The sequence below is a fragment of the Chlamydotis macqueenii genome, chromosome 1, assembly GCF_036417535.1.
Source record: "Chlamydotis macqueenii isolate bChlMac1 chromosome 1, bChlMac1.mat, whole genome shotgun sequence".
NCBI classification, from domain to species: Eukaryota; Metazoa; Chordata; class Aves; order Otidiformes; family Otididae; genus Chlamydotis; species Chlamydotis macqueenii.
The window spans coordinates 141918000-141944964 of record NC_141556.1 but is presented as its reverse complement, the minus strand read 5'-3'; the positions used below and the strand labels follow the sequence as shown (position 1 = coordinate 141944964).

General features: G+C 41.1%; 1 protein-coding gene across 2 annotated transcripts in view; it reads right to left on the bottom strand.

The window, feature by feature from the left end:
- Positions 1-26965, bottom strand: part of DHRSX (dehydrogenase/reductase X-linked) — a 168498-nt gene that overhangs the window by 14657 nt on the left and 126876 nt on the right. For both annotated transcript variants that reach the window (XM_086768578.1, XM_086768586.1), the window contains one exon: positions 15600-15807. In XM_086768578.1, coding sequence (XP_086624704.1) covers positions 15600-15807 — 208 coding nt within the window. The remainder of the gene's footprint in view (positions 1-15599; positions 15808-26965) is intronic.

Here is a 26965-nt window from a genome sequence, read left to right as displayed (position 1 = left end):
CACAATTACGGACACCATGAAGCACATGAATCAATGCCTACAAGAGATCTGCATATTACTGAAAATTTCTTCAGCGATATTTGCCTTTGTTCCTTCATCCCAGTGTAATTTTTCCTGCCTGCAATACTGTGAGTATATTAAAGGTTAGTGTGAATATATTAAAGACACTTTAATAAAATGCAGAAGTTAGACTTCTGATGGATACATCTAACAGCTGGCAGTGGCATGGCTATTACCACAGTGCTGTAGCCGTGGGGGTCCGTGCAAAGCTTTTTCGTGCATAAGACATTGTCAGTCACAAAATGATCAAGACCTCACCTCTCAGAGGCCCCGTATAACCCTGCAGGGCTGCACATTTTAAAGTCTTCCCATTTTCTTTTTTGGTGTGCAATGGTTTACTGCTCAGAGTAACTGGAAGTAATGTGAGGCGGCTGGAGCTGGAGGTTGTGTGCCTCAATGCTCACTACAGTCTCCCAGGGAGAGAGATTTATCATTGGCTCCTAAAGTGAATCAGTGAGTTCCCATTGGCCCAGTTCTCTAACTATAGCCCTTTGCCTTGTTTTTTGTTGCCATCTCTGTGTAGAGCAAGGGAAAACCATGAATTAGTCCAAGGTACAATTCTCCTCTGTTAACACAGAGGAGAGAATAACCCGTCCGTTCTTCACTTGCATGAACAAATACCCAAGATGTTCAGGGCAGTGAAGAAGCCGATTACCTCTGGCTCTCACATTTTTCTTTCTGAGTCACATGTGGCTTGAGACATGGCTGGTTCATAGCCTGAAATTATGTACCTTGACTTTAGGTTTTAACTGCAAATCAATCTGCTTACCCCAGAACAAACATCTGGTCTTTGCTTAGAAAACAAATAGACAGCTTCACGCCTGCCATCAGAGCACAGCTACTTGAACATCTGACAACAATTACCAGCAGCATCTGATAGGACGGAGAGATTTTTAAAGGGAAAAATACCCAGCTGCAACTAGACATCACTAGATTTGAGTGTCTTACAGAAGCTCTTCAGAAGACAACATCAGTATTTTTTTAATCACTAATATAATAAAATGGAGGAATGCGGTTTGGTTCTTGAAAAATGAGGCAGATTCCTCTTCTACTCTAAATTAATATTATGAAGAATTTACAAATAGCTGTAGATTACCACAACAGAAAAAAAAAAACCATAACCACAAAGAGAAATTTGAAGAGAAAATAGTACTGAGGTACACGTTCTTACAGAAAATGTTTCCCTAAGCAAAAATATATGCCCGAGCCAAGTATGCTCTTTAGCTCCTTCTCTGAAAATGTAAACTCATTTCAAAAAAGCTCACTCAGGATTTTTTCTTTCTATTTAGGCAAGTACGAGAAATTACGAAACGAGACAGAAGATTTTCTCAGCATACACCTCATTTGCAAGTAGCAGAGAGTTGCTCACACTCACAGGGTTTGCTTTTGTATAGAAAAGGAAATAAAATCTAGGCAGTCCTCTGGCCTGTGCTAACTGATCCTATATTAAATAAGTACAAATAGAACTATTTCAAAACTATGAACTGTGCAGGAGGCTCAGTAAAATGGAGGTGAGAATATACCCCGGAATATATTGACATAATATTAAAATAAACATAAACAATGTATTTATGAGGTGAGGAGCAGGAGAGGAAGCCGCTATCCCAAAGCTGGTGCGCCTGAGCGCGCTGCCCTGCCAGCTCCTGGTTTTCTGGTTTAATTTAGAGAAAAGGTTACTATCATTTATCATGTTCCACGGGTTGTCAGAAAAGCCAGTCCTATGTATTTTATCATTAAGAAGCCTCACTGAAGAGGTGTTTTAAATGCAACGGAGGGTAGCTGACTATTTGCCAGCTTTTACTACTCTGCCCTTTCTTCCAATTCAAAAGTATATTAACTGGAGGATAATTGCAGGTGTTCTCATCCATAATCTACAGTGACAATAACAAACAGCAGACCAAACGAAAAGGATCTTGCAGTCTTCCAAAATATTCAGTGCTTTGGATTTTGTTAGAGGTATTTATCTGTATTTCCTAAAAATTCTTAGGTATTACAGGTGACTGAAATTAAAAGTGAAAACATATTACTTTAAACTACCTAATAATATCGATATAACTTGCAGAGTTACAGTAGGCTACATTTTTGCTTAGTATATTTAATTAAAAGGAAATTAATTTTATTCATACAATTTTACATATGGAAAACTTCTATACTTGAAGGTAAGTGATATTTTTAAAGGCAAATTATACCATTTCCACAGATTTTAAAAAAGGGATTCCAAAACATGAAAGGTATGCCAGGCTCCTGCATTTTCTATATATATCTATTTTCCTGTGATAAAGACACTTTGTAACTGTAATACAAAAACACTTTCAAAAGCCTGTTAAGAAACGCCTACTGTCAATAAAAGTTCTACAGAAATATATGTTGACAGTGAACATACGGAAAAATAAGAAATGAAGTTATATGCACTTATTTAACAAAAATATCTTCTCTTCCACCTACCACACATGAAAGCAAGGAATTTTTTATGCAAGAAAAGCTGTTTACATGAAGAAATACCTATTGGTATAAATGACACAGCAAGGCAGTCTTCTTTACCAGAGAAACTATGCACTGTTTACTAATTCCTTGAGGTGGCAAAAACACATACATCTCAGTGACATGATTCATAGACAGACATTTCCATCATAAATATAAAAGAAACTCTGCAGGCTGCTGACAGGAATAAAAGGTGAATGAGAGATGAGTGAAATAGAGCTAAATTGAGGGCAGTTTGAGAGACCTATGTTTCAGTTCACCACACCATTTATTTCTTGACAGGTCAAATTTTCTGAATAATCCAAAGGATTTATTTTAAAATAAATATCGGAGGGCAAAGCTTTGACTCAGTGATTTGGAGCATCGACATATCTTACCTGTCATAACGGATCCATGATCAGTAGTTTGAGCAGGATTTCTATTGCTCTGATTTGAAGGACCCACCCAAGAAAGACCAAGAATCCAGCTTTGCCCTCTCTAAAATACCACATCATGATTTAAATAAAAAAGTCCACAAAAACTAAAAAAAACCAAAAAAAGCAAGAAAATAGATATTTTTCAAATTTTAAAATGTGCAGTGTAACTTCTCCATAAGAAAAATATGGAAAGGAGTGGTGAAAACACCAAGTCAGGTGAGGCACTCTTGCCGTCACAAAACAAGAATGTAAGAATACGTTTCTTCCTTTCAGGTAAAATCCTGAGTCAAACTCTCTGTTCTGGACATTTTAGGAATGCAAATCCTCATTGTGCAAACCCCCGCTACCCTACTCTGGACGCTGTCAGTTGGAGCTCCTCAGCTGACTTCCAGCAGGGCTACAAGCCCCCCAAAGTTAGTCATCTCGAAGGTACTTTAGATGCAAACCAGATAGTCAGGAAGGCACAAGATGATGGAGGGGCTTGAGCTGCTTATGGAAACACAGGGAAAGGCACGGTCTCTTGTGCAAGTGTCATGCGTTACCTGTTGCTGTCCCCAGCTGCCTGGCCTCTCCACTGGAAGGGGTCACTTGAGCACTGACCAACTTCTAGAAGAACACCATGGTAACCCAGATTAGAGACCCAGAGGGTCGCTATGCCAACTACCTCTACAGCTCTGTTTTCAATTTACCTTAGCCAATTAATTTTTTTTTTCTTTTATAGCATGCATAGATTTCTTGACCAGGACAATAAAATATCTCATTTTCATTGAAGGCTCTTCAGTCTGACCTGTAGCCCCATCTTCACTTGTCTCCTCGAAACAAGAGCCAGCGCTGTTGGAAGCACAGTTCAACACAGCTCATCAACAAACAACTGGAAAACTGTTGTCTAGAAGGGCAAGGATGGAGGTGAGTGCAAGAAGTGGCACATCTTCACCAAAGGTTTTTCTGAAGAAGGATTTTCTGGGTACTTAACATGTTCAAATTCAAAATGAATGTTTGTTGGGAAATCTTCATTTCTAGACCCTTATACTGGATTCCTTTTTTACTTTCAGCATGGGAGCAAGCCAGATAAATCTGAGGGGAAAAAAAAATGCATTCTAAATACAGAAGGAATTCAGAAGGAACAGGGGACTGCAGGAACTTCTTGGGACATGTCTGATCTCCTCATATAGCAGATATCCTATCAGCTGATCTTCTCCATAAACCTATTTAAACTCCATCTTAAAACCAACAGTTTTCCTATAGCCACCACTCTGTGTGGAAGTTTCTTCCAGAGTCTGATTCCAATTATTAGAAACAAGTTTTTTACTTATTTCCTCTAATTTCTTTCTCATTTTCTCAAAGTAAATACATTTCCAGTCAGCTTGCTTCAATTCATTCTTGTCTTGACAAAACGGTTTCCTGAAAAGCAGCCTCACTGTTGTTTATTTTTATTAAAGGCTGTTGCTAGATATCATGATATAACTTCACAATAAAGAGAAAAAAAAAATGTTGCCTAGAGCTTCTACAGAGTCAAACTGAAATCAACACACAAAAAATGTGTTGTCTTCATGGTAAGAGTGACAGTGCCGGTATTATCCTTGAGCAGGATGGTACCTGCTCACACCTATAAAGCCCAATGACACTAATGCTGCAAATGCTTTCTCTCCAACTGGGAGAGCATGGGACAGATTGTACATCACATGTACGAGTGCTGCTTCTGAGCACTGGAGGTGCTTTATAATCCCCTTGGCTCCTTTGAGTAAACCATTGTGTAGTGACCTGGAGATGACAAATCCAGGTACCTCAGCACAAACACATTTTATATTTTATCACTTTTTAAATAAACTGGAAATAGATGACTCACTAGCAATCTGCCTTTGACCCAGTGCTGTGCAGAGTGGGTTGAAACTCTCCTAGGAGAAGCTATACAGCCAAGGTATGGGGTGATGGATGTATTTTGCAGTGACAACAGTGCTTCATATGAAATAGGCTTGCCACAATATGAGGGGGAAAAAAAAAACACCACAGCACCAAGACCAAAACTGAGCACTGAGTGTGTATAAAATAGTATTAATAGGACAATTATATTAAAAAAAAAACACCTATGTAACACTCCCTGCTTCCTGCCTTACAGATCTGCCTCTTGAATGGATTTCAAGCAACACCAGCTGGATGTAGCATTATAAACATCTGAAGTACTGACTATCTCTGGAGACCTGCAGGACCTCTAAAGTGATTAAGGTTTAGTGTATCTGTGCCAGCCTTAACCTACTTCCTCAGATAATAGGCATATAAAATAGGAAATGTGTCACAAACCTAAACCAGGCAAGAAATATAAAAGGCCAGCCCCAGATCAAGGAGAAACTTTAAGAAGCAGGGTCAGATATGTAAACTGCTTTACATAAGGGCAGTACTCCACATAGAGGATGCGAAGTCATATCAGATAAACCTTGCTACAAGAATGCGCAATAAGATTGAGACTTGGATGCTTTTAGGTTTTCGTCTTATTTACTTGTTTAGCAGGTTCTGATCAGCTACACTTGTGCAAAGCCACTAATGAAGTACCAAAAACTTCACAACGATGGAAGTCATCATTTTATATGCAAAGGAAAATGGGGACTTAAGTTGTCATTAATGGTCATGATGTATGAGAGTGGTGATAACTCATCTCCTCCCTGAGAAATGATCAAGCTGAATTCACAGGTTGGGCAGTGATAAAAATAACCTTTGTAATCTGGACAATGCACAACTCTGACAGAAAAAAGCAAGCATGCTGCCTCATATTGCCTTTTCTCGATAATTTTTAGAACAGAGCCACCTGTCAAAATGTACTCACAGTGCGTAATTTTATTTTCAACACTCTAGGCTCCAAAAGCAATGGGACAGCTTTTCTCTTTCTACATTTTTAATCATCTTAGGATAGTATGTGACAAGTGGCAGATGCTGTGGAAGACTGCATTTTGCGTCTCAGGAGGTTGGCAGGCAAAAATATTGAATAAGTCAATCAATACCATGCTTCCTGAGACACACCAACTCTGACCCCTGCTAGTCATTCAAAAAGTAACATATATACTAAATTGGATAAACTATTACTAAGATGGTAAGTTAGGCTTGTAAATTGGCCGTGACTAGCTCCAAGACTTTGATGAGCAATTAAGAGACACTGGGAACAACTCTTAATTTTTCAAACTCTGCCTGAGCCTAGGACCAGCAGCAGCACCTTCTTCTTATTCCAGTGACAAAAAAGTAGGTCAGCGTGATGGGGCCAAGCAAATACCACTGTAAATCCCATCCCTGATAAGCTGTCCAAGTTCATTCTTGTTTTATTGCACATTGCTCAGGTTTCATCCAAATCCTCTTCTGCATATGTTCTGTATTCCCTGCAGAGCGCCTGGTCTGTGGTAACGTAACTCTTGTGGTTACTTCCCCTTTCCAGCACTGAGATGGCAACAACCAAATGTAGTCATTTGCCCTGAAAAGACTCACAGACCCAATTTAATGAGAACGTTTAAATATGTAATAACGTATAGAAACCACTAACTCTGGACAGATTGTATTAATGACTTCTGCTTGTGACACATCTAGGATCAAGTTCCTTCTAGAAAAATAGAGGCTAGAGCCACTGCACCAAATTCCCTTCTCATGTTTTCCTATTAAAAACCCACCAAATCCCATGTATTTAGCTGAGAACATACCGAGAGCAAAATGAACCATATGAACTATGTCTTGCAGTACCTCAGTACCCTTTCTAAAATGCAAACACAAACGTTTGGGGCTGGCAATCGTAATTGTTATGGTCACACTAAAGTCAGAGTTATTCAAGTGACTTCTGAATTGAAACTTTTCAAAACTCACAAATTGGGTACTGGCTGATCCTAATATTTTTTTTAAAAAATGTATTTACTGTTTCCAGTTCTTCCTCAAATAGTGGGTGATGCTTGCCTTCCATGGTTCTCTCTTGTTACATACATCAAACTACTAGAAATACATACAGGGAGCACACATAACTACCCATTTAAATGCATGGCAATATTTACACGATACATAGTGGAGGCATATGATTAATTGTAAACATATATGAGAAATACATTTCATAAGTAACTAGGATTTCCACACCTGTGACTTCTCACAGATACATTTCGCGCTTATACGGGAAATGGTCTGATACTCCAAACACCTTAGAGCTGCCATGTGAAAAACTTGTTTGATTACAGATTACTTGTGCCATAGATATGTGAACACACTTTTCCAGTTATCACTTTCACATCTAAAAAAATTACTCTCTTCAGTTCTTTATTAGCATTGCTGTTTTTTAAAATAACACAAATTTAATGTCCTGTTCCTTGGGATGGGATTCATCTTTACTACTTTATACCTTCAGAAAGCACAGACATCTACAGCTGAGCTAGTCACCAGAGGATCCCTTCGTCGTTCACAGGGATAAACTGGCACTTGAAGGACTTGATTCATCTGGCAAACTATAGAAATTTATCTTAGGATAAGACAGATCCAGTACTAGCAGTGACCATGAGATTACTGGATGAATAGCTCTGATGCGGGCATTCATAGTGCAGAGATTTATGAACTAAGCCCTGTCAGAGGTGGCTTTCAGGCCACTGGAAAAAAGGATACTTTCAGCTTCTTGACAGAACTTGGCATTTTCCGACAACCTTTGAAAGCTCAGGATCACCGTTAAAAGTTGTGTCTATGTTGTTCATGGAAGAGATTCCTTACTTCACATTGAAAAGTTTTTCAGTTTTCTTGGATTACTGGTAAATTAAGGACTATCACATTCAGAGAGTGGGAAAAGACTGCCTGTAAATCTCCAAAACCTACTAAAATTATTTTTTGTGTAGTGAATAGGAGCTATAGATGATGGGGCTCTGAAATATAAATTTTATCAGCATTGTTTTGTTACGGATGCATTGCTCACAAGTAGTGAAACTTGTGAGGTAGGTCATCCCCAGAAAAAGTAATTGATTGATAATGCACACCACACCCGGTGGCAAACCATCCACGTGTATGTGTGTGTGTGTATATAAATACATGAATATGCACCCCCACACCCTCCTCCACTGCATCTCCTTATTTTAGTGATCTAATTCCAAACTGCTGCTTGCTAGTAGGATCGGTAGCAGGATTTTCCATGGGAAGATGGTGGTCTTTCTCCTTAACTCAGTGTTATGGCTCTTTCACATGGACAAGTGAAACTACCGGTAACTCCTGTTCCTACCCTTGCCCTTTTGGAACTCCTGTTCCTACCCTTGCCTCTCTTTTCCCGTCTCTCTGAAAGACATATCTAAGGGATACGCTGATGAAAAAGATTAGCGGCAGCCCTGTATTCTTCTGCCAGTGGGTTCAAGTTTCAAATAGCATTGTACTACCTGACTGAAAGAAAATGGAATTTTAATTACATGGTGATGGAGGTAGAACTTCTCAGGTGCATGAGGGAGAAGTACAGTAGTGTGATGCTATAACCCCTAACTATAAAGATTACAGATTGAAAGCGAAAGGCTAATGATCTAGTTGAAATTTCAAGATTTTCTCTAATTCCCCAACCGTTCAGTCTTTTTTTTTTAGACCTTTACATTACAGGCATTGTGATTATCTTCTTTTAAACTGACAGGAATCAGTACGGAGTCCCTGGTATGTGTTTGGTCCACAGCAAATTATCCTTCTCTTTTGTGTTTATTCCACTTTCAACAAATCTGACTGGGAATAGATTATAATGCAAAAGGCATTAACCAAATACATGGGAAAGTACTGCTGATAAATATTAGCAAGGAATGAACTGACTGATGAAAAATGTCTTTCCTAACTAACTCTCTGTGTTCTGAATATGAAAACAGTTACAGATTCCAAGACGATATGGTTAAGCTCAAATATTTTCACAATTTCTTAACTATTTACTTACTCTCTCCCCATTACAGCAATACAGAGACTGTTTTCCCTCTTTTGGATACAAATGGAATTATTTTTGAGAGAGAATGAAAGAATTTGCCTGAGCTGCCAAGTTAAATCAACAATCCTCTGCCACATGGGAGTAAGGGATAAACTCTTTCTTACACAATACAAATACCTGTTCTCAGTATGTTTCTGACCTGTCAGCAAAATGATATCACAACATGTCAGTCGCTTACCAGTCCAAACGTTTCTCTCTAAAACAATTTCACATAGCGCAAGAGTACGTTTTTACATAGTGCATAACGTAGGTTTAACCTGTGTTTCTTTAGACCACTTTCCAGGATAAAAAGTGCCAATCCTGCAGGCAGAGTTAGACATGAAGACAGTTTTCTTGCCCTGTGAACTCTTTTGAAAGATGGAAGATAGTCTTCCCATTTCACACTCTCAGGAAAAGAAAAAGGATTCTCTTCTCTTTTTAACCAAACAACTAAAACTGTAAGACAGGGCATGAGACGGATCTCTGACTGTGCACATTGCTTCATTTTTTGCTTGCTCCATAGCTATGTTTTGGCCTGTTCCAACTAGCAGCCTCCAAGAGGAAGCCTGGATGTGGTTTGGGGATAGATCACGCCAGAAGCTGCTTCAAATAAGACTTATAAACAGGAACTTCAACAGCCTTGACTCCCTCTGATGCACTCCAACAGTCTCATCCATTTTGTGCTGTCCTGTACAGAACCCCCGCCCCTTTGTGTGCCATGCACCAAGGCATGCAACACAAATCCTTTACTTCCCTGCCATCAAAACACTCTCCAGAAACTCTCAACGTGACTCTCAAAATAAACATTTTGGCTACTTAGACCTGAGAAAACACACACAAAAATTATGATATCTTGAGACCACAGGTTCAGTGGAGACCAGAGTCCAATGTTATTTTAGTGTGGACTTAGAGTCAGCCTACTTTCAAGTGGTCTAATCCTGATCAGGACAGATACAAAACACTCCGTGCTCCTAAGCCTTCTTATTTAGCAGTCAGAATAAATAAAGCAGCCAAGCTGCATCCTCCCACCCCATAACAGGCAGGACCAGGGTGCCTACCCGAGTCCAGGGGTTCACATTGAAGAAAAATACCTGGGTCACCAGGATGTGGTAGCTCAGAGGTGGATTGTTCATTATCTTTCTCAGTCGAGTTCCTCCATCTTGCCCCTAGAATAGTTCTATGGCTGTACAAATAAGCAAATATTTATTAGATGGAAAAAAAAATCATCTGTGGCTCTGAAGCTTAAATTTATGTACCAATGTCTACAAAAATGGCACCTGTTTAAATATTAGAGTTATTGGAATAAAGTAGATTGTTTCATTCTCTCTGATCTTGACCAGAATCCTACTTTTGATCTGAAAAGCCTTTTTTAAAAATTAACTGCAAATGACATGTTTCTGTATGGAGTTTTCATTTTGTGAGAAAATTCCAGACTAGCTTTATGTGAGGACCACACACTCACACGGTCTGAAGATGTTGATGCTGATGAATTGCTGCTTTCAGCTGTAGAATTTAATTATTCTAATTCTGTACAGCTGGCGTTATTGTGTGGTGATGTGTTTGTCTTCTGACACCTCAAGGGGGAGGATGAAATGAATTTTCTACATTCACAGTGCCAAAGGGACAGTTTGAATAAGAAGTGCTGCAATAAGACCTGCATGACTACGTCCTCTGGCATGAGTGATGAATCCAGGTTCTTTAGATCTTGTTTTCTAGCAGCACTTAGAGACTGGAAGCATTTCTTTAAAAATGTTATAGGAAAATTACACTGAAGTTAAGCCTATTTCGACAGATGAAAGAAATGAACCAGTTTACATTGGCTGATTTCTAGCCTCTGTTCCTGAAGCCTTTCCCTTCACTTTTACAGGCCATCAGGGTCACCAATCCTACTCATTTTCAGTTTGTCAGTCAATAATCACTTACGTGGCACTATGTGTTTGGAAATGACAACTGAGACAAGATCTGATGTGCAGCCTTCCTTCCATGATGCCTTCCTAAATACCGATCTGAGTCAGCTGAAAGGATCAAATACTCCGTATCTGACAACAACAGTCACCGAGCTTGTAATAAAGAAGGTTTTGGGGAAGGTTACAACACTGCTATGCGGGAAATATCTCTACTTCAATAGCATAATGAAGTGATATGAAGCAGAACAGTCCCTGCCATTGGACTTTAATGAGAGTCAACATTTTTTTTTTGCTCTAAGGCATTTTAACTGCATCACAATCAGAGGCCATCTGGCTTAAGAGTGATTATTCAGTATCTGCAGCAGAAGCAGAAATACTTCAGAGGGAAATGGTACCTTCCCAGCTTCCAGCTTGGACAGTACCCATCACTAAATCTGGTGTATTGCACAGTTGGCTAAATTGCAATTTGACGCCTCATGAATGTCTTTTTAGGCTATTATTATCTTATTAGTTATTATTTACTGGTTTGGCTTTATCTCTTCAAAAAGAAGATTTTTAGGTTAAAAATTCCCGAGGGATAACATGTTTCACCACATTCTGCAGAGGACTACGACAGCTCGTCAGCTTTTATTTACTGAGAAGTCACAGGGGTAGAAATCAATTTATTTTTTTGAGGAATAAACATAACTTCTCTCTTGTGTGTGACAGGTACAATCCCTGTTTATTAAAGATGTAGAGAAAATATTTGCAAAATGGAAATTTAAAGAACAAGCATCGCAGCAGACAGTAACTTTCCTGAGAAAGAACTGAGCTGAGAAAGAATGAAACCATCACTTCTAAAGGGCAGGCATTTGTTTCACAATTTTTATGACTGTCATTGGATCCTTTAGCTTGGCCTATTTAATTTCTACAGGGGTGCCTCTCACTGCAACTTACTGGAGTAAAAAAACCCAACAAACTGATTTGGCAGAGATTGTTCTGAGCTATGTATGAAGATCAGAAGACAATTTTTCACAGTTCTGAGAAACTCAAGCTGTTAATACCTTGAGTAAATTATACGTATGCATCATGGTCTATTTATGAGACTGTAAGTTTATTTGCTTAAGGTGGCTCTGAGGCAGATGTTGAGCTGACAACCTCGTCTGCCACACTGAGCTGCCTCAAATTCGAGCAGCCCAGCAAGAGAGGGGGCCAGGCTGCAGTCCCTAGCGGGTATTTGATTTGAATGCAACTGGGACCAGTGTCGGTGGAAATGCATTTAAAGGCAGTGGAGGCTCTGCCACAATATTTTGAAATTAAATCAAATAACATGTTGACTCTCTTGTGAGGGAATGTTGATGTGATAAATCCATGATGCATTTCCTCACCGGAGCTATCCGGGCTGCGCTGGCTCGCATGAGTGCCAGGTTGCAGTGGGTGAAGCAATTTTCTGCATGCATTTAGAAACCACTTGTCATAGTTCAGCCCCGATCGGGACGAGACTACGCAGTCTCTCTCTCACTCCCCCCACCCTCTGAGAGAATAGGAGGAGATGATATAAGAAAAACGGCTCGAGCTTTGAGATAAGGACAGGGAGAAATCCTTAAAGTTACAGTTACGGGCAAAACAGACTCAACTTGGGGAAAACTATTCATTTATTTCTAAAATTAGCAGGAGAATGAGACAGGGAACAAGATAACCTCCCCCCACCCCTCGCTCTTCCTGGGATTAACATTATCTATACTACCTCCCATCCCGAGTACGCCGCTGTGTCATCGTTGCGGGAAGAACTCCTCACATTCCTCCTCTGCTCCAATGTGGGGTCCCTCCCACGGGCCACAGTCCTTCGTGAAACTGCTCCGGCATGGGTCATCTCTTCCACGGAGTGCAGTCCCTCTAGAACAGCTGTCCCAGCTGGCCCTCCACGGGCCACAGCTGCCTTCAGGCATCCACCTGCTCCGGCGTGGGGTCCTCCACAGGCTGCAGGTGGATCTCTGCCCCTCCGTGGACCTCCATGGGCTGCAGGGGGACAACCCGCTCTACCATGGTCTTCACCACGAGTTGCAGAGGAATCTTGGCCAGGAGCTGCATTACTCCTCCCCCTCCTTCTGAACTGACCTTGGCGTCTGCAGCCGTTCCTCACAACAGGTTGGCAGACGTGTCTCAGGATCCTTTTTACATCTTATTCACTTCTCATCTCCTCTCCACTTCTTGCAGCCAGGCCGGGCCGAGTTGGGCCCAGTCGGCTGCCCAGCGGGAGGCCAGAGGGTGAGGCCTGCAAGGCCCATGAGGCTCGCGCCTTCCCCTCTTTGCTCCCGCTCAGCTGCTTCACATCTCTTCTTTTTTTTTTTTTTTTTTCCTGTTTTCCCCTACTTAAATACGTTATCACAGAGGCGTTATCACAGGACATTCTGCTACCAATTGGCTCGGCCTTGGCCAGCAGCGGGTCCACCCTAGGCCTGGCAGAGTCCACTAAACAAAGGGGAGCGACTTCTGGCAGTTTCCTACAGAAACTACCACTAAGGTGGTAGCCACCTTAGGCCCCCCCTCACTAACAGAACCAGAACACCACTCCAGAATACTTCAGGGTGATAAAAGTTAGTTCAGCCAATATGATTAGGAAGTTATCACCTCATTTTCACTGTATTACTGCCTACTGCCATAATCCTAGAAGGAAGATTCATATATGTGCACTCAGGAAAAAAACTCCAGGACAGAAGTCCACAACACCAACTATCAGTTAATATTATCAGACAAATTAATTTTCTTGTACTTGCTTTCTTACTTTTTTTCAGGGGAAATTTACCCTGCTGCATGAGACCAACACAAGACTCATCTATAACACTCAATACAGTGCTACTGAAATGGCCAGGCAGGCTTTCAACGTGAGCTTGCCATGGAGCTAAACATCGCCTTGCGATGCAGTTCTGCCAGAGCTGAACAGGGCATACCCATGTGATGAAGTGCTCCTGAATGTGAGAAAGGAAGGCAAAGTCAATCCCGAATACATAAACATACTTTAAGCAATAAGGAAAAAGTAGAAGTTGGAACTGTAACTCAGAAGCCTAAGGGAGGATGGGAAGAGTGATAGTAAGCGTTTCCCTCTCCTTTGGCTTGTAGGAAAAACATCAGGTGTTATATAAAAATGTGAAAATCTAAACCTCAATAACTGAAGCATTCAGTTATCCAAACCTGAAGTTATTGTGACTCAAAAAGCAAATGATGCTTTTACTTTTCAGGCAGTACAGACATTGCACTTCCACACAGGTCAGTACGTCTGTCTGTCACCTGCTGCAAGGCAGAATCCCTTTAGAGCTGTATCTCATCCAAAGAACAGGAAGTGACCAGAAACTATTGGCAGCATTATGGAGAGCTGTAAGTATGAGACTTTCCCTTGTGATAAATCCAAACTCATTTAAAGTGTGCTCAGTGATATCCCATTCAGTGTCGAAACACGGTCCGTATAACACAGAAATGTCTCCCTGAGCACAGCAAAAAAAAAAAAACAAACCTGAATGGAACTGAGTGCTATAAACAACAAGAGACTCAGACATGGAAATTTTGTTAGAATTTTGTGGCTCTAGCGGAAATGCTGAGCACAACCTAAACATCTACATGAAACTGTTATGTTAGCAAGGTGAAGTAAGCCCAATGAAAAAACACCACCTGAGACAGATATTTAAAATGGCAATCACAAGAGGCAAAACAAGTTTAATATTTACAGTCTGGCAAAGCTGCATTCTGCTTCTTTAAGAGTGCATTACATATTATGAGCATTCCTATTACAATTTTATTGCAATATTCAAGGTGTACTCAGAAGATACTATTAATTTCTTTAAATATGGGTTTATTTGTTTGCATCTTATTTTACAGCCACTCTTCCAGCCTCCAGTTTAATTTCTGAAATTAAAGCTAGTGATATTTCCATATCAAAGTTTAAAATTAATTTGCTTTGTGGGACATGCCCCTTGATCTAAAATACTTCATTTTAATTAGGACATTTAATTTTCTCTAATGGAATCAGGTTCCATCACTTAATTCAAAACTACTTTCTGAAAGAATTATAAGCTGTACATTTTCTCAGCACAAGGCCTCTTAAGCTTTGACCACATGAGGAGATTGCACCTACACAGCTAAACTGATTTCAGATTGATCTACTTACACCATTACAAAATGTTACTGGAGTTAACTGTAACTGGGTCTGCCCCACTTCTGGATCGATTTTACCAAAGAGCTTTAAGTTTCCTAATGCAGACCAGGAATAGATAATAGAAAATCAGGTACCATTACAAATATGTGTCAGGATGAAAAAACTAAATGAAAATTTCCCACCTCCCAGAGCACGACCATCTGGACCTGCACAGCCTGGAGTATGGCCACTTCCCACCATTGTTTTTGTACCGCTTCCTTCTTCCCTTTGCCCTCTCTCTATAACGTGTTGTGTACACGTAGATCATGCCAGATCATGTCTGCTTCTCACTAAGAGGATGTACAACACTTTTCCAAGGAACACTTTGCATATTCTGGCACCATGTTAGGATGTTCTGCCCCCATGCACGCACGAAGGAACAGGGACAGAGATAATCAGTGCACAGGCACAGACAGTCAAAGGCATTCCCTTCCCTTATTGTGAGAGCTCGCTCCCTCCATTTAAAATAAGTGTTTCTTTTGGGGAAAGGCCTGTCTTTCTCAATTTTGTACATCTCATCAGCAGACAGAAATGCAATCAATACCATACATTATGATAAACTCCAAAACACCTTCAGCTCTCTGCTGACTATAGCTCTCTCAATGCAGCGGCACAGCAACAAAATGATTTTAAAAACTGCATACCTTGAAAAATAGCCAAGCTGTCATCCATTTGACCACTTTAACAACCCAAAAGACATGCTTGTAGAGCTCAGTATTCACTACTCCAGGGTCTACTACGTTAGCAGTCACATGGCTTCCATTTGCAGTCAGAAGATGCTGTAGTCGATAGGTAAATAACACAAGGGCAAGTTTGCTTTGGGCATAGGCTCCATGGGGTGAATACGAACATCTGTATACAGGAGAGAAAGAGAGAGGGAGATGCACATAAAAACAATCAGAAGGAAACCAGAATTGCACAGACATTAAATATATTGCATTTTGCAATATCCATCAACAAAAGAAAGAGTTGTACATTGAGTCGCCAGAAGAAACAGCTTATCACTGGCAGGGGTGTTGCTTGCTGGAGTTCTGGTGATTATTCCATCAGACACTAATCTGATTTATAGTGGGGAAAAAATTAAAATAAAATTACACAGTACCTGCCAGAATCTCTATGTCAAACTACTTAAACTAGAAATGCTGAGGCACCAATCTTCAGGATATCACCATCTAGAGGCCCTCAAACTACTCTCCCCTTCCTCACTGCTCTCTTCCCTGTTCCCACCCAGTAAATCCATGCCGGATCATACTGCTCCTGGTTATCAGTATTTGTGTTGCAGCAAGACCTATGGGTTTCTGATGAAGGCTCCTGCGTTGGCACAGTACAGACGGGTAAGACAATCATTGCACCTGCCCCCATGGCACATCAGCTCAGGAGATGGATAAAAAGATGGGGCAAGGAGAGCGGCTGCAAGCGTAACCACCGTTATGCCACATACAGCCTTTAGAACAAAGATGGCTGGCTGGGTCTGTGCCAAACACAAGCGAGAGATGAAGGCACACAAATACCGCGAGTTACGGCAAAACATTACCTGTTGAGACTCCTGTGCACCTCTCTCACCTGGATGCTGAATCTGCCTTTCTTTCAAGTCAAACTTTCTAGGAACTGCTGATCAGTTGGGTTTCACTGCATGTAGGTAGCAGTATATATATTTTTTTTAAATAAGCAGGCTAGTTCCAGGCAAATTAGCAGGTATGTCTCTTAAAATTCTCCTCCTGACTGAGGCCTCAGTATCATTACCACAAATTCCTATGCCATGACAGTTCACTCTTGTAATTACTACAGCCTCTCATCTGACCTTTTTTTTGTGCTTAGCAGAACCAAAGGTAACTCCTGGCATTACAGACAGCTCACAGCCAAAGCAGGTGGGAGCCTAAAGCATCGAGCTCCTAAGGACAGCAAACCAGCCCTGGTCCCCATCCCCTTTGCCTCTGCCAGAGCCTGGGGAAGCAGCAGTGCCTGCTGCTGCTGCTGCCAGTCTGAAGCCAGGGGTTTGGGTCCAAGGGGCAGCAGCTACTGCTGGTGGAGGGAGATAGATAGAGACACCCCAACTCAGGAACAGATCTTTTTCCCAGCTCTCTGCTTCCCTCAGTTGTTGTCCTGCCTCTGTGACGGCTGCAGCTACAGGTCCATCCTCGACACCTTCACCCTCAGTGCAGCAAAGGCCCAGGCTGGGGATGCTCCTGCTCTGCCCTGCCTTCGGTTTTCTGCAGTTGGTACTATGTGCAAGGTTTTTATTTTGAATGAATAGCAAAGGCTTCTGAGAGCTCTTTTTGTTATCTCATTCTTGTTGAATACCTTATTTATAATATCCTGTACACTTCAACACAGAAAGCCCTGGATGCTAAAAACAGGTTGACTCTCTGCAGAGGTGTAAGGCTACTGAAGTAATTTAACTGCTCGTGTTATCTGGATGGACTCAGAAACTTGGAGACACAATGGTAAATTGTACAGCTCAGCTACAGGAAGTAAAAGACAACAACACTGAATCTCCAGTGCATCTCTTTTTTTTTTTTTTTTTTTTTTTTTCCCTGCTCTATTCTTGTTCAAGTAAATCATAAACAAACAGGTTACAAAAGCATTATATAAACTGAGAGAGAATAAAAAAGGATAGCTGATCATAAACTTCCCTTGCACCAACCAATGGCCTGAGCTGTCACGTGCTGGATAACATAGCTTCATCATCATAAAGATATCTCCTGTGCCTTGGGGTAAAATCGGCTATTTTAAGAATAAAGAACAATCACTGCATGAATATAAAAGTGACTTGGCATTAGTCAGGAAATTGCAGTTACATTTTAAATTCAGTAACGTCCGTGCTCTGATCTGAGACACTCAAAATGTCACCTTACACTTCATGCATATTTCAACCCTTTCAACTTGAAGGACCAGATCCTCAGCCACTATGAGCTTCCCTAGCACAGTCGTGCGGGGCAGAGCTCACACCATCCATGGGAAGAAGCACTCATCTGAAGCTGCCTCTGGCAGCCAGCTGGCAGCCAACCCTTGGCGCTTCTCCATCGATGCCACCATTCCCCCACCAGTGGAGAATGTGAGCCAGGACACAGGACAAGCTTCCCAAGTTGACTTAGAGTGATCTTGTCTGGCAAGCCGCTTGCAGGGAAGCAGGGCTGGGGACTACTCTGACTTGTTCTGCCTGGGTCTAGTCTGGCCTTCAGTAACCTTCAAATACCAGGCAGGAGGACGGAGAACGCTCCCCATGACTTCCCATTCCCACATTTTCTGTGAGTGCTGTTTTGACTTACCTTGTGGCAATGAAGCATGAACTACAAGGGCTGGATCCTCAAAAGCCTCAACTTTGCATAGATATCTATGTCAGAGAAACACAAGTGCTGAGCAGATATAAAAAGCTATCCAATCAGCGAGGAAGCCTTTTATATCACAGCGCAGAGATGCAAATGATTTGCAAGGCAGCAGGGAATCAGTATGTTCAACAACATACTATAGATATGAAGGATATAAAATTGGATACACAGAGCAGATACTTTTGGCAGAACCCCTGCAATGATTACCTGCTTGCTTCTCATTTTCTCTGTGTGTGCTTTTTGCTTTCCAGGAATCTGACATCAATGGACTGCATAAGACAGAGGAATAACCTGTGACACAGAACTGACAGGGATTTTCATTGAAGAACTGTTTCGTTCACAAGACCTTGTCTTATTAGGTTCATGTTGTTCATATTTCATTGGGAAAAAAATCAACACTGGCTACTTGATTTCATTACATCCAGTCATGACTTTACGCATCAGAAAAATAGGAGTGCATACGTGTACCATGATTGCATCTCCCACACACATATGTGTAGAATCACAGAATCAGAAAATGGTTTGTATTAGAAGGGACCTTCAAGACCATCTAGTCCAACTACCGTGCCAGGGGCAGGGACACCTTCCACTAGATCAGGTTGCCCAAAGCCACATCCAACCTGACCTTGAACGCTTCCAGGGATAGGGCTTCCACAACTTCTCCGGGCAACCTGTTCCTGTGTCTCACCACCCTCACAATAAAAAAATTCTTCCTTATGTCCAATTTAAGTCTACTCTCTTTCACTTTCTCCAGTACAAGGAATTATCTGCCTTTAAAGCCTATGCATCTAAATCTAGCCTCTCTTGGCATTCTGTGCTCTGTATGGACATTTTCTACACTGAATAAAACTACAATTGTATGCTAAATAAAATAATATTGACATTATTCATTTCCACATGGCTTTCATTTTCTGAACGATGTAAGAGCCTTCCAAAATGAAAGTGCATACAAGAGGTCAACTGAAGCACAGCCCAAAGCAGAACAGAGCTTACCAGTGAACTGTGCTGGTGCACCAGTGCACGTGGGGTGCTTCTGATGCCTGGGCCCCTGAGGATGCAGGGTATCGATGCTTCACAGCAAGGCTGTCAGACTCTCAAGCAGAGAAACTCTGCCTCCTAACTGGGTGGTCAGCTGGCAAAAGACTGGTAGCTCCCAGCTCTCAGCAGTATATACGCATGCTGGTCAGACAGCTAGGAGGTATGGGTGCTCAACTGCCCAGGGATCCATCCTAACAAATGCTGTCCACCAGGCTTGAGCTACACCAGACAGCACGTGCTGTGGGTATGGCAAGCCTGTGCATGGTCAGCAGCTGGAAAAAGGGAAACAAGATGTCCCTGCTCCTTGCAGGGGGGTTGAACTAGACAACCTTTTAAGATCCCTTCCAACTCAAACTATTCTATGACTCCATTAGGGAAAGCACTGAGCATCAATGTGGCAGGAAGAAGTCCAGTGGGGAGAAGCGCTACGCTTGGAGTCAAAAGCTTGGAGACATTTATGTCCACCCACTCATTTGAGTGGGACTCTCTATGGACCACTCTTCCTACCATGGAAAACAGTGTCCCCGAGGGATGCCCCCCTAAAGCATTTTGTTGAGGTGGTGCAGATAAAATAGTGCAATGCACAACTCACTAAATGGATACTACAGGAGGAGTTAAGGCAGACAAAATTTAATTAGCTGCTTTGAAAACTGGCCAAGAGAGCAGCAATATTCAAGACCTTCTTCCTCCTTTTAAAATAATGTTTTATTGACTACATATCAATGAATAAAGGATCAAGAGAAGGCAGGCTACGCATTTTCTGTTCAATTAATTTCCATCAGAAATTCTTACTTTTGGCCTAGGATTTTTTGCAACACAGACTGACGGGTTTGAATTGTAATTACAAAAAAATAAGGAGGAAAAGAGAAAGGAATTGTTTTGTATTTTTGCCAAAACAAAATAAGTAAGTATTCAATTCTGGAGTGAGCGAGTGCCCTGCGGCTTACTGATTTTTTTTTCTAAATTTCTTTTATTTTCTTTTTCCACCAGAGGCTGATGTTACCACTCATCTCCATCGTGCTGTCTCTAGCAGCAGTCTCCCTAGCATGCTGGGGCAATTATTTGTAAAAAGTAATGAGAGGCCAAATTTCAAACTGGAGCCTGCAGTGGCTAATTAGGTGCATAAATATGGGCTCAGCTGCTACACAAGTCTGAAAAATGGGATCCGTCTTTAGCACTTCCCTTGGCAGCCACTCTTACTCTGGTTTCTTTTCTGCCTGGCTTTAGTCGGCCTGTGCTCAGCAGAGGTCTCCCATTCACGACCAGCGATACCGTGTTTAGGGAAGAGTGTTAAGTCAGCTTAAGGCACCCGCTGAGTAACAGGGGAAACAAAATTGCTGCTTGGCATAGACCACTTCCTCCAGGCCTCGTGTGCACAGGATCTTGCTCTGCTCTTGGCTTTTTCTCTTTCATTAACGGCTGCTTTTGCATTACGCACACACGTGGAGGAAGCGGATATAGACGGACTGAAAGAAGGGTGCAGTGACAGCACCCTTTGCCTTCCCCACCACATCTTACTTCAACAAAAGGCTTAGAGGACCACACCGACCGACACACAGCGACATTTAACCTGGCCTGTGCCTGCAGTGAAGTTTTCCTGATGTGGATCTCTTTCACACCGCACTTGTCTTGCGCATGCCATCCTCCCCTCACCCATCAACGCGCTCCCCAATTTCCAGTGTGTTAATTTGCCTGGAGGGCAGAGTACGTCAAGATCAAACTGCAGAACAGCCTGATTGCCATGTGTTCCATTAAAAAACAAGTGATGCAAAACGTGGGTGACATGCTGGGATTTTTAATGAAAGGCCACACAAAATTTCAATATATGCCTTAGGATGAATCAGTGAATTAGGCAAAACACAGACTTGCTATATTAAAATGACTAAAGTTTCCTAATGATTTATGTATTAATCTTGCAATACATCATCACCATTGCTTAGTCAAGAATATAAAAGACTATTATTAAACACTCATGAAGCTTTCACAGTCTTAGTTTTTTTTTCCCCAGGGAATGCAGTGCAAGATTTTCCAAGATTTTGATAGATTTTGCAGTTTATTTTAAAGCAGCTACAGAAATACATTGCAAAAGAAAGGTATGCCTCTTCTGGTTATCATAAGCAGTTTCTTCCTTTCCATGATAAACCAAAGCCTGAGTGCAAAATATTGCTTATTTGATTTAAGCAGACATCCTGAGAGTACCACATGTATTTATCCCATGGACACATTTGCTGAGTTTCATCAGTTGTGATTTTCCTCACAGAGATGGAGAAAAAACACAGTTGGAGAGATTAGGATATGTGTATTACCACTGAAAACTAGTCTTTTGCCAATTGAAAGAAAAAAAGCATATACATTAGAAAAACAAAACTGAAATCTAGTGTTAATGCATCTACTTATTTAGGTGTTGTAACAGTTATGTTTTGTTACCAACTAATACTATAGGCTACGGTCTAGTCACCCATTTTGCATACCTGCCTGAGTCTTTTGGGTGTTCACTGAACAACTACACCTCTTCAGGTACATTTCCTTCATATACTTGATGTGTAGCCTTAAAAAAAATATATTTATAAATATATACACATAACCGTCAAGTCTCAACTTTCAGCACTTCACTGTACGAATACATAGCATTCAGTGAGTAGCCTCTTAGAGCTTGTGGGAAATGCAAAGGGAAAAAAAAATAACTTACTGTCTTTGGAGTACATTTAGTGAAGGAATCTGGAAAGTCTTTACTATAAACATATTTACGAAAGGCAAGATAAGCAACAGCTTGTCATCCTGGGCATTACTGTCATCTAGATGGACTTAATGCATCATTTTTCATTTTGCTGATCCCTCCTCCTAATGGCAGGAGGTGAGATGTCAAAAGCCCTCCTTGCTCTCCTGATTGCCTTGTTGTGTGCAGCTCCATTGCTGTGTGCTCAGCACAGTTCTCAAATGTATGAAACACAGACTGAAAGGCTGGTTTCTCAAAGTCTCACAAGAATCAGTATCTTTAAGAAAGTCAAATTTTTATGTTTGCATAAAATTGATGTTAATTTCAAAATTTTTAAATTATTTTAAATACTGATGGCAAGTTCAAGTTGTAATAACTGTAATTCCATTCTCCCATAAAATATTTCTATATAAATAATGATATAAATTGCCTATCCTGAAGCACCATTTTTCTACAGTCAGTTCATACGATGCAGTGTTAAGTACTTGCTAATATTTGAAGTGGTATTTGAGCATAATGGTATCCCTTCATTCAATTAAAACTCTCCATCAAAGAAATGAATAAGTAAATAGAATCATAGAATCATAGAATGGTTAGAGTTGGAAGGGACCTTCAAAGGTCATCTAGTACAACGCCCCTGCAAGGAGCAGGGACATCCCCGACTAGATCAGGTTGCTCAGAGCCTCATCCAGCCTGGCCTTGAACGTTTCCAGGGATGGGAATAATAAATAAATAATAATAAATAATAAATAGAAGCAAGCAAGGTTTTGCATTGCTGCAGCCATGAAACAGATAGGGCTCCAAGACCTACATTCTGTGTCCTCATGCCCCTTTTGAGTGATGGGGAAACATCACTGCCACATGTCTTTTCATATTATCTCCTGGATAATCTGGATCTCAGGTTACTGAAGATTGTCACACATCTTTTAAGATTATCTCTTGGACCATATCAAGAACTCCTCGGAGGCACTCTCTACCCACTTCTAGAAAGCTTCCTAACTCTCCTGCAACAGAGCTTTTAAGCTGAAGGAAGCAATAGTTGTTCTTATGGTTTCTTCCACCAGAACACACACAGGGCCATAAAATGGCCCAGTAATAACTTGAACAACCCCAAATCTTATTTCTGTTTTGATAAAACCATTTTAAAATTGGTGCAGACTTTTGCAGACCAGCTGCAGATGCCAGGCTTTTCATTCTGCGACTGAGAGGGAACTGCAGGGTCTGGTTATGCACAATAGAGTGCTGCCACTTCAAACCCAGCGCAGTGCACCAGATGTGGTTAGCAGATTTCCAGTAGCCTACATGAAATGTGTCAGTCTATACGTGAAGGTAACATAAGGTTTCATATTGTGGTGGGCTGAACCCACTGCACTGCCTTGGAGTTGAGGAGGTGCCGAATGGGTTCTGCCGGTGCAAATGTTCAACACACTGAAGGACTGGTCTGTCTCACATGGCTTGGGAAAACATGGCTTGAATGTGCACACAGCCTGCAAAATCCTTTTTCCTCTGAGATGTCTATAAATACTGTGCAGAAAAGCCTATAAAGCCTATGCCATCACTCTCTGTCCACAGATGCAGCACAAGATTATCAAGTCTGGCATAAAAAAAAAAAAAAAACAACTTTGAAAATCAGTTTTTGTTTGTTGAATCAACCTAACAATTTCTGCTTTTTCAAAGTTTTCTTATGTAGTAAGAATATGAATATCACAGCTTCAGACTGAGAGATAAAACTGACTAATTCCCAATACATGAATCAAAATAAGGAACAAGCTCATAAAGTCAGACAACTATTTGTTAAAAACAGTCATGAGAAGTCTTCCTCTGTGTTGGAAGACCCTTCTGGGTTAAAGAAGAAATACAGCTCAATGCCAACAGATACAAGAGAGATCAAAATGTGGAAGTTTTCTGCACCCGTGAAATGACTGATAGTCTAGACGCGGCAGGAAAGGCTTTCATTCGTGTGAGATGACAGATAAACAGCAGACCTTGGCCGCTGTCAGAAAAGATGCAGGATTTAAATAAGTGTATGAAAGAGGCCTGTAAAGAGGGGGTGCCTTAAGGAATGTAAACAAGCCAAGTTCAGCAAACAAAAAAAAAACCCCGCAAGAAACAAATAACTTACAGTGGCTCAAAGTGGTCCATAAGTGGTTATTTCAAAACACCATAAGGGACAGTGACAGCAATCACTTTCTCTGCCATTTAGCCTTAGAGTTGGTTTTTGGTTTTGTTTTTAAAATTTCCCAATACTGTGTCACCCTGGAACACTGTAAACAGAGATCTGTAATGGAAAAACAACTATTTCCTAAGAAGGGGCATGGCATGGCCTGGGGCCAGAGCACATGAGATCTCTTCCAGGCACAAACACACCAGAAGCAAGTGAAGTTAGGCAGGTTTGGCTTTCCAGGAAAGGACGAGAAGTTTCATGTCCAAACCCTGAAAACCCAACACACAGTCACAGAGCTGCCCTGCTCCAGCCAACACTGAAAAAAAAATTTGAAAGATACTGTTGCTTTGGCAGACTGCTTGATTTTTGGTGGCAGTTCAGATACTGACACCCCACCCTTGAGCCTGAGAACTGAAAGATTTCACACAAAAATAATAACATTTTAATTTGAACATTTCTGCAGTGCTGTATTACAGCCAGCATCACTGTTAAAAGCTCCATGCTTCTCAGAAAGCTACTGTGAGCCCCAGTGCTCCTTGGTCTCTGTCCTTCCTGGGAGGCTGGGATGGTGCTGCGTACAGCCAGCTTCCACTTCCCATGAGATGAAGCGCGGGGCAACCGCAGCACCTGACACATCATGAGAACAGAAGACAGGGATCAGCGACGCTACAAGTATTACACGGCATTCTGGCACTAGCAAAACTCCTAGGGGCTAAAATATTCTTCTTTTACAGTGACCTATTTTATTTAGAAAGTATATTTTTCATAGAAAACACATTTTTAATAGATAATCTGTTTAATCAAAGGCCAGTTTTTCTTCACAAGTTTAAGTACTCATATGCTTGCTCTGCTTTTGAATGGAGCAAGTCCTCCTTTGCTGGAAGAAGAGGTTTAGGACGGGGAGCAGGGGAAAGGTTAAGAGTCATCATTTGTAATTGCAGAGGCAGGAGTCTGCCTTTGCCTCCCTCCGTGACAGCTTGTAATCCTCAACGCATGTGGCAACATTGGGGATGTAGGGTTGTGAAGAGCCAGGAGCAACAGCAGGGCTGAACCCAGAAGGGATTTGTGGAAGGCAAGCTGATCATTTTGGATAGAATCATAGAATGGTTAGGGTTGGAAGGGACCTTCAAAAGTCATCTAGTCCTACCCCGCTGCAAGGGGCAGGGACATCTTTGACTAGATCATGATGTTACCCTTAACACGGTATTCCAGGGATTTACAGACACCTGTGCCAGCTCTCCCCAGCTACACTAGGCAGGTCGAAGGACAACTCAGCTGAAAAAATACTGTGAGGATGGTGATACTTCAACCAACGAGAGGAATGATAAAACCACTTCAATAACCATCCAGAACCTGAACGCCAAAGCTTCTCAGGTTCACTCAGCCTTAATGAGTCTTTTTGCTCACAGGGAGATGTTAAACTAACCTTCCTCTCTCCAGGGTGACAAGCTGTCTCCACTTCGCATTCTCTGCAAGTCCCTTTTGCCTTCTCTGTCACATGAGTGCAGTACATTAACTTTCAAATTACCATGGAATCGTCTTGCCGTTCCAGAAAACAGCATGTCTGTGAGCTCCACTGTCTTGTGTGCCACAGAGAGTTGACTTCTCCCACCCAAGCCACTGTGCACGGGGAGGCGGAGCAGCAGGAGCACCCATTTATCAAGTACCTCCAAACATGTCGCAATTTTGGACTCTTTCAGAAACACTGTGTCCTATTAAATCATTAACCACTATTAATAATCCTTTGTTAAGACTATTAATCCCTTTTAGACAAGAAGGAATTTAACATTCTGACACACCAAGTAGCTACATTCAATTTCCCTGAATGCACTGAAGTCTGGTGTTACCTGTGTGGTAGCAGTATTACACTGTTATTGTTCTTCAGAAACCAATGAACCCTACAAGTATTTTGATTAGACGGAACAACAACATAGCAATAAATGTAAAATTAAAATTTTCCAAAATTTGCATCCTTAAATATTTCTTCATTATTGGTTGTAGGAAAAGATTGGGATCACCTGTGGCCTGCAATACAGATAAAACATGCTGCATATGAACAAAACTGTGCCTTTTCGACTGATGAATTGGTCTGCTGATATAATAGCCCATTTATTGTTTCAACTAATTTCTAGAACTTGAAATCTGTGCCTTCACCAGTACACTCATTTTCCAGGCCAGCAAGTCAATTTTTGCAATTAATGCTAATTGCTGCTAAAGTAAGGGATAATTTTGCAAAGCAGCAAATCCTTTTGCATTTATTCAGAATGCATTTTGCAAAGAAGGACTGAAATACCTTTTATAGGTGCATTAAGCATTCAAATACTTATAATATAACTATAGACAGGAAAACTTGGAAACCTGCTGCAGGAAGGACACGTTTAATTGAATACAGCAGTGTGCCATAGTTGGTATTTGGTCCTGTCAAAGGAACATGATTTATCTTGCAAATAGAAGTAGAATATGCCATAAAAGTCATTGTGGGGAAGCTGCTTAAACAATATAACTCAAACAAAAACGTATCTCCTTCAGTAAAATTAAAATTTATAATAACATATATCTATCTTATTGTCTAGAAGAATCTTTTATGATTACAATTTCTGTAGTTTTCACAGGATTTTATTAAGCAGCAGTCCAGTGCACAGTTTTTTATATGTAACTGTGAAAGACTTTTGTACTAACTAAAATGGATTAACAAATGAAAGCCTAATATTTAAAATCTGCCCTACTTCCTCTTACTTATTTTCCTTTGTTATTTAAAACTTT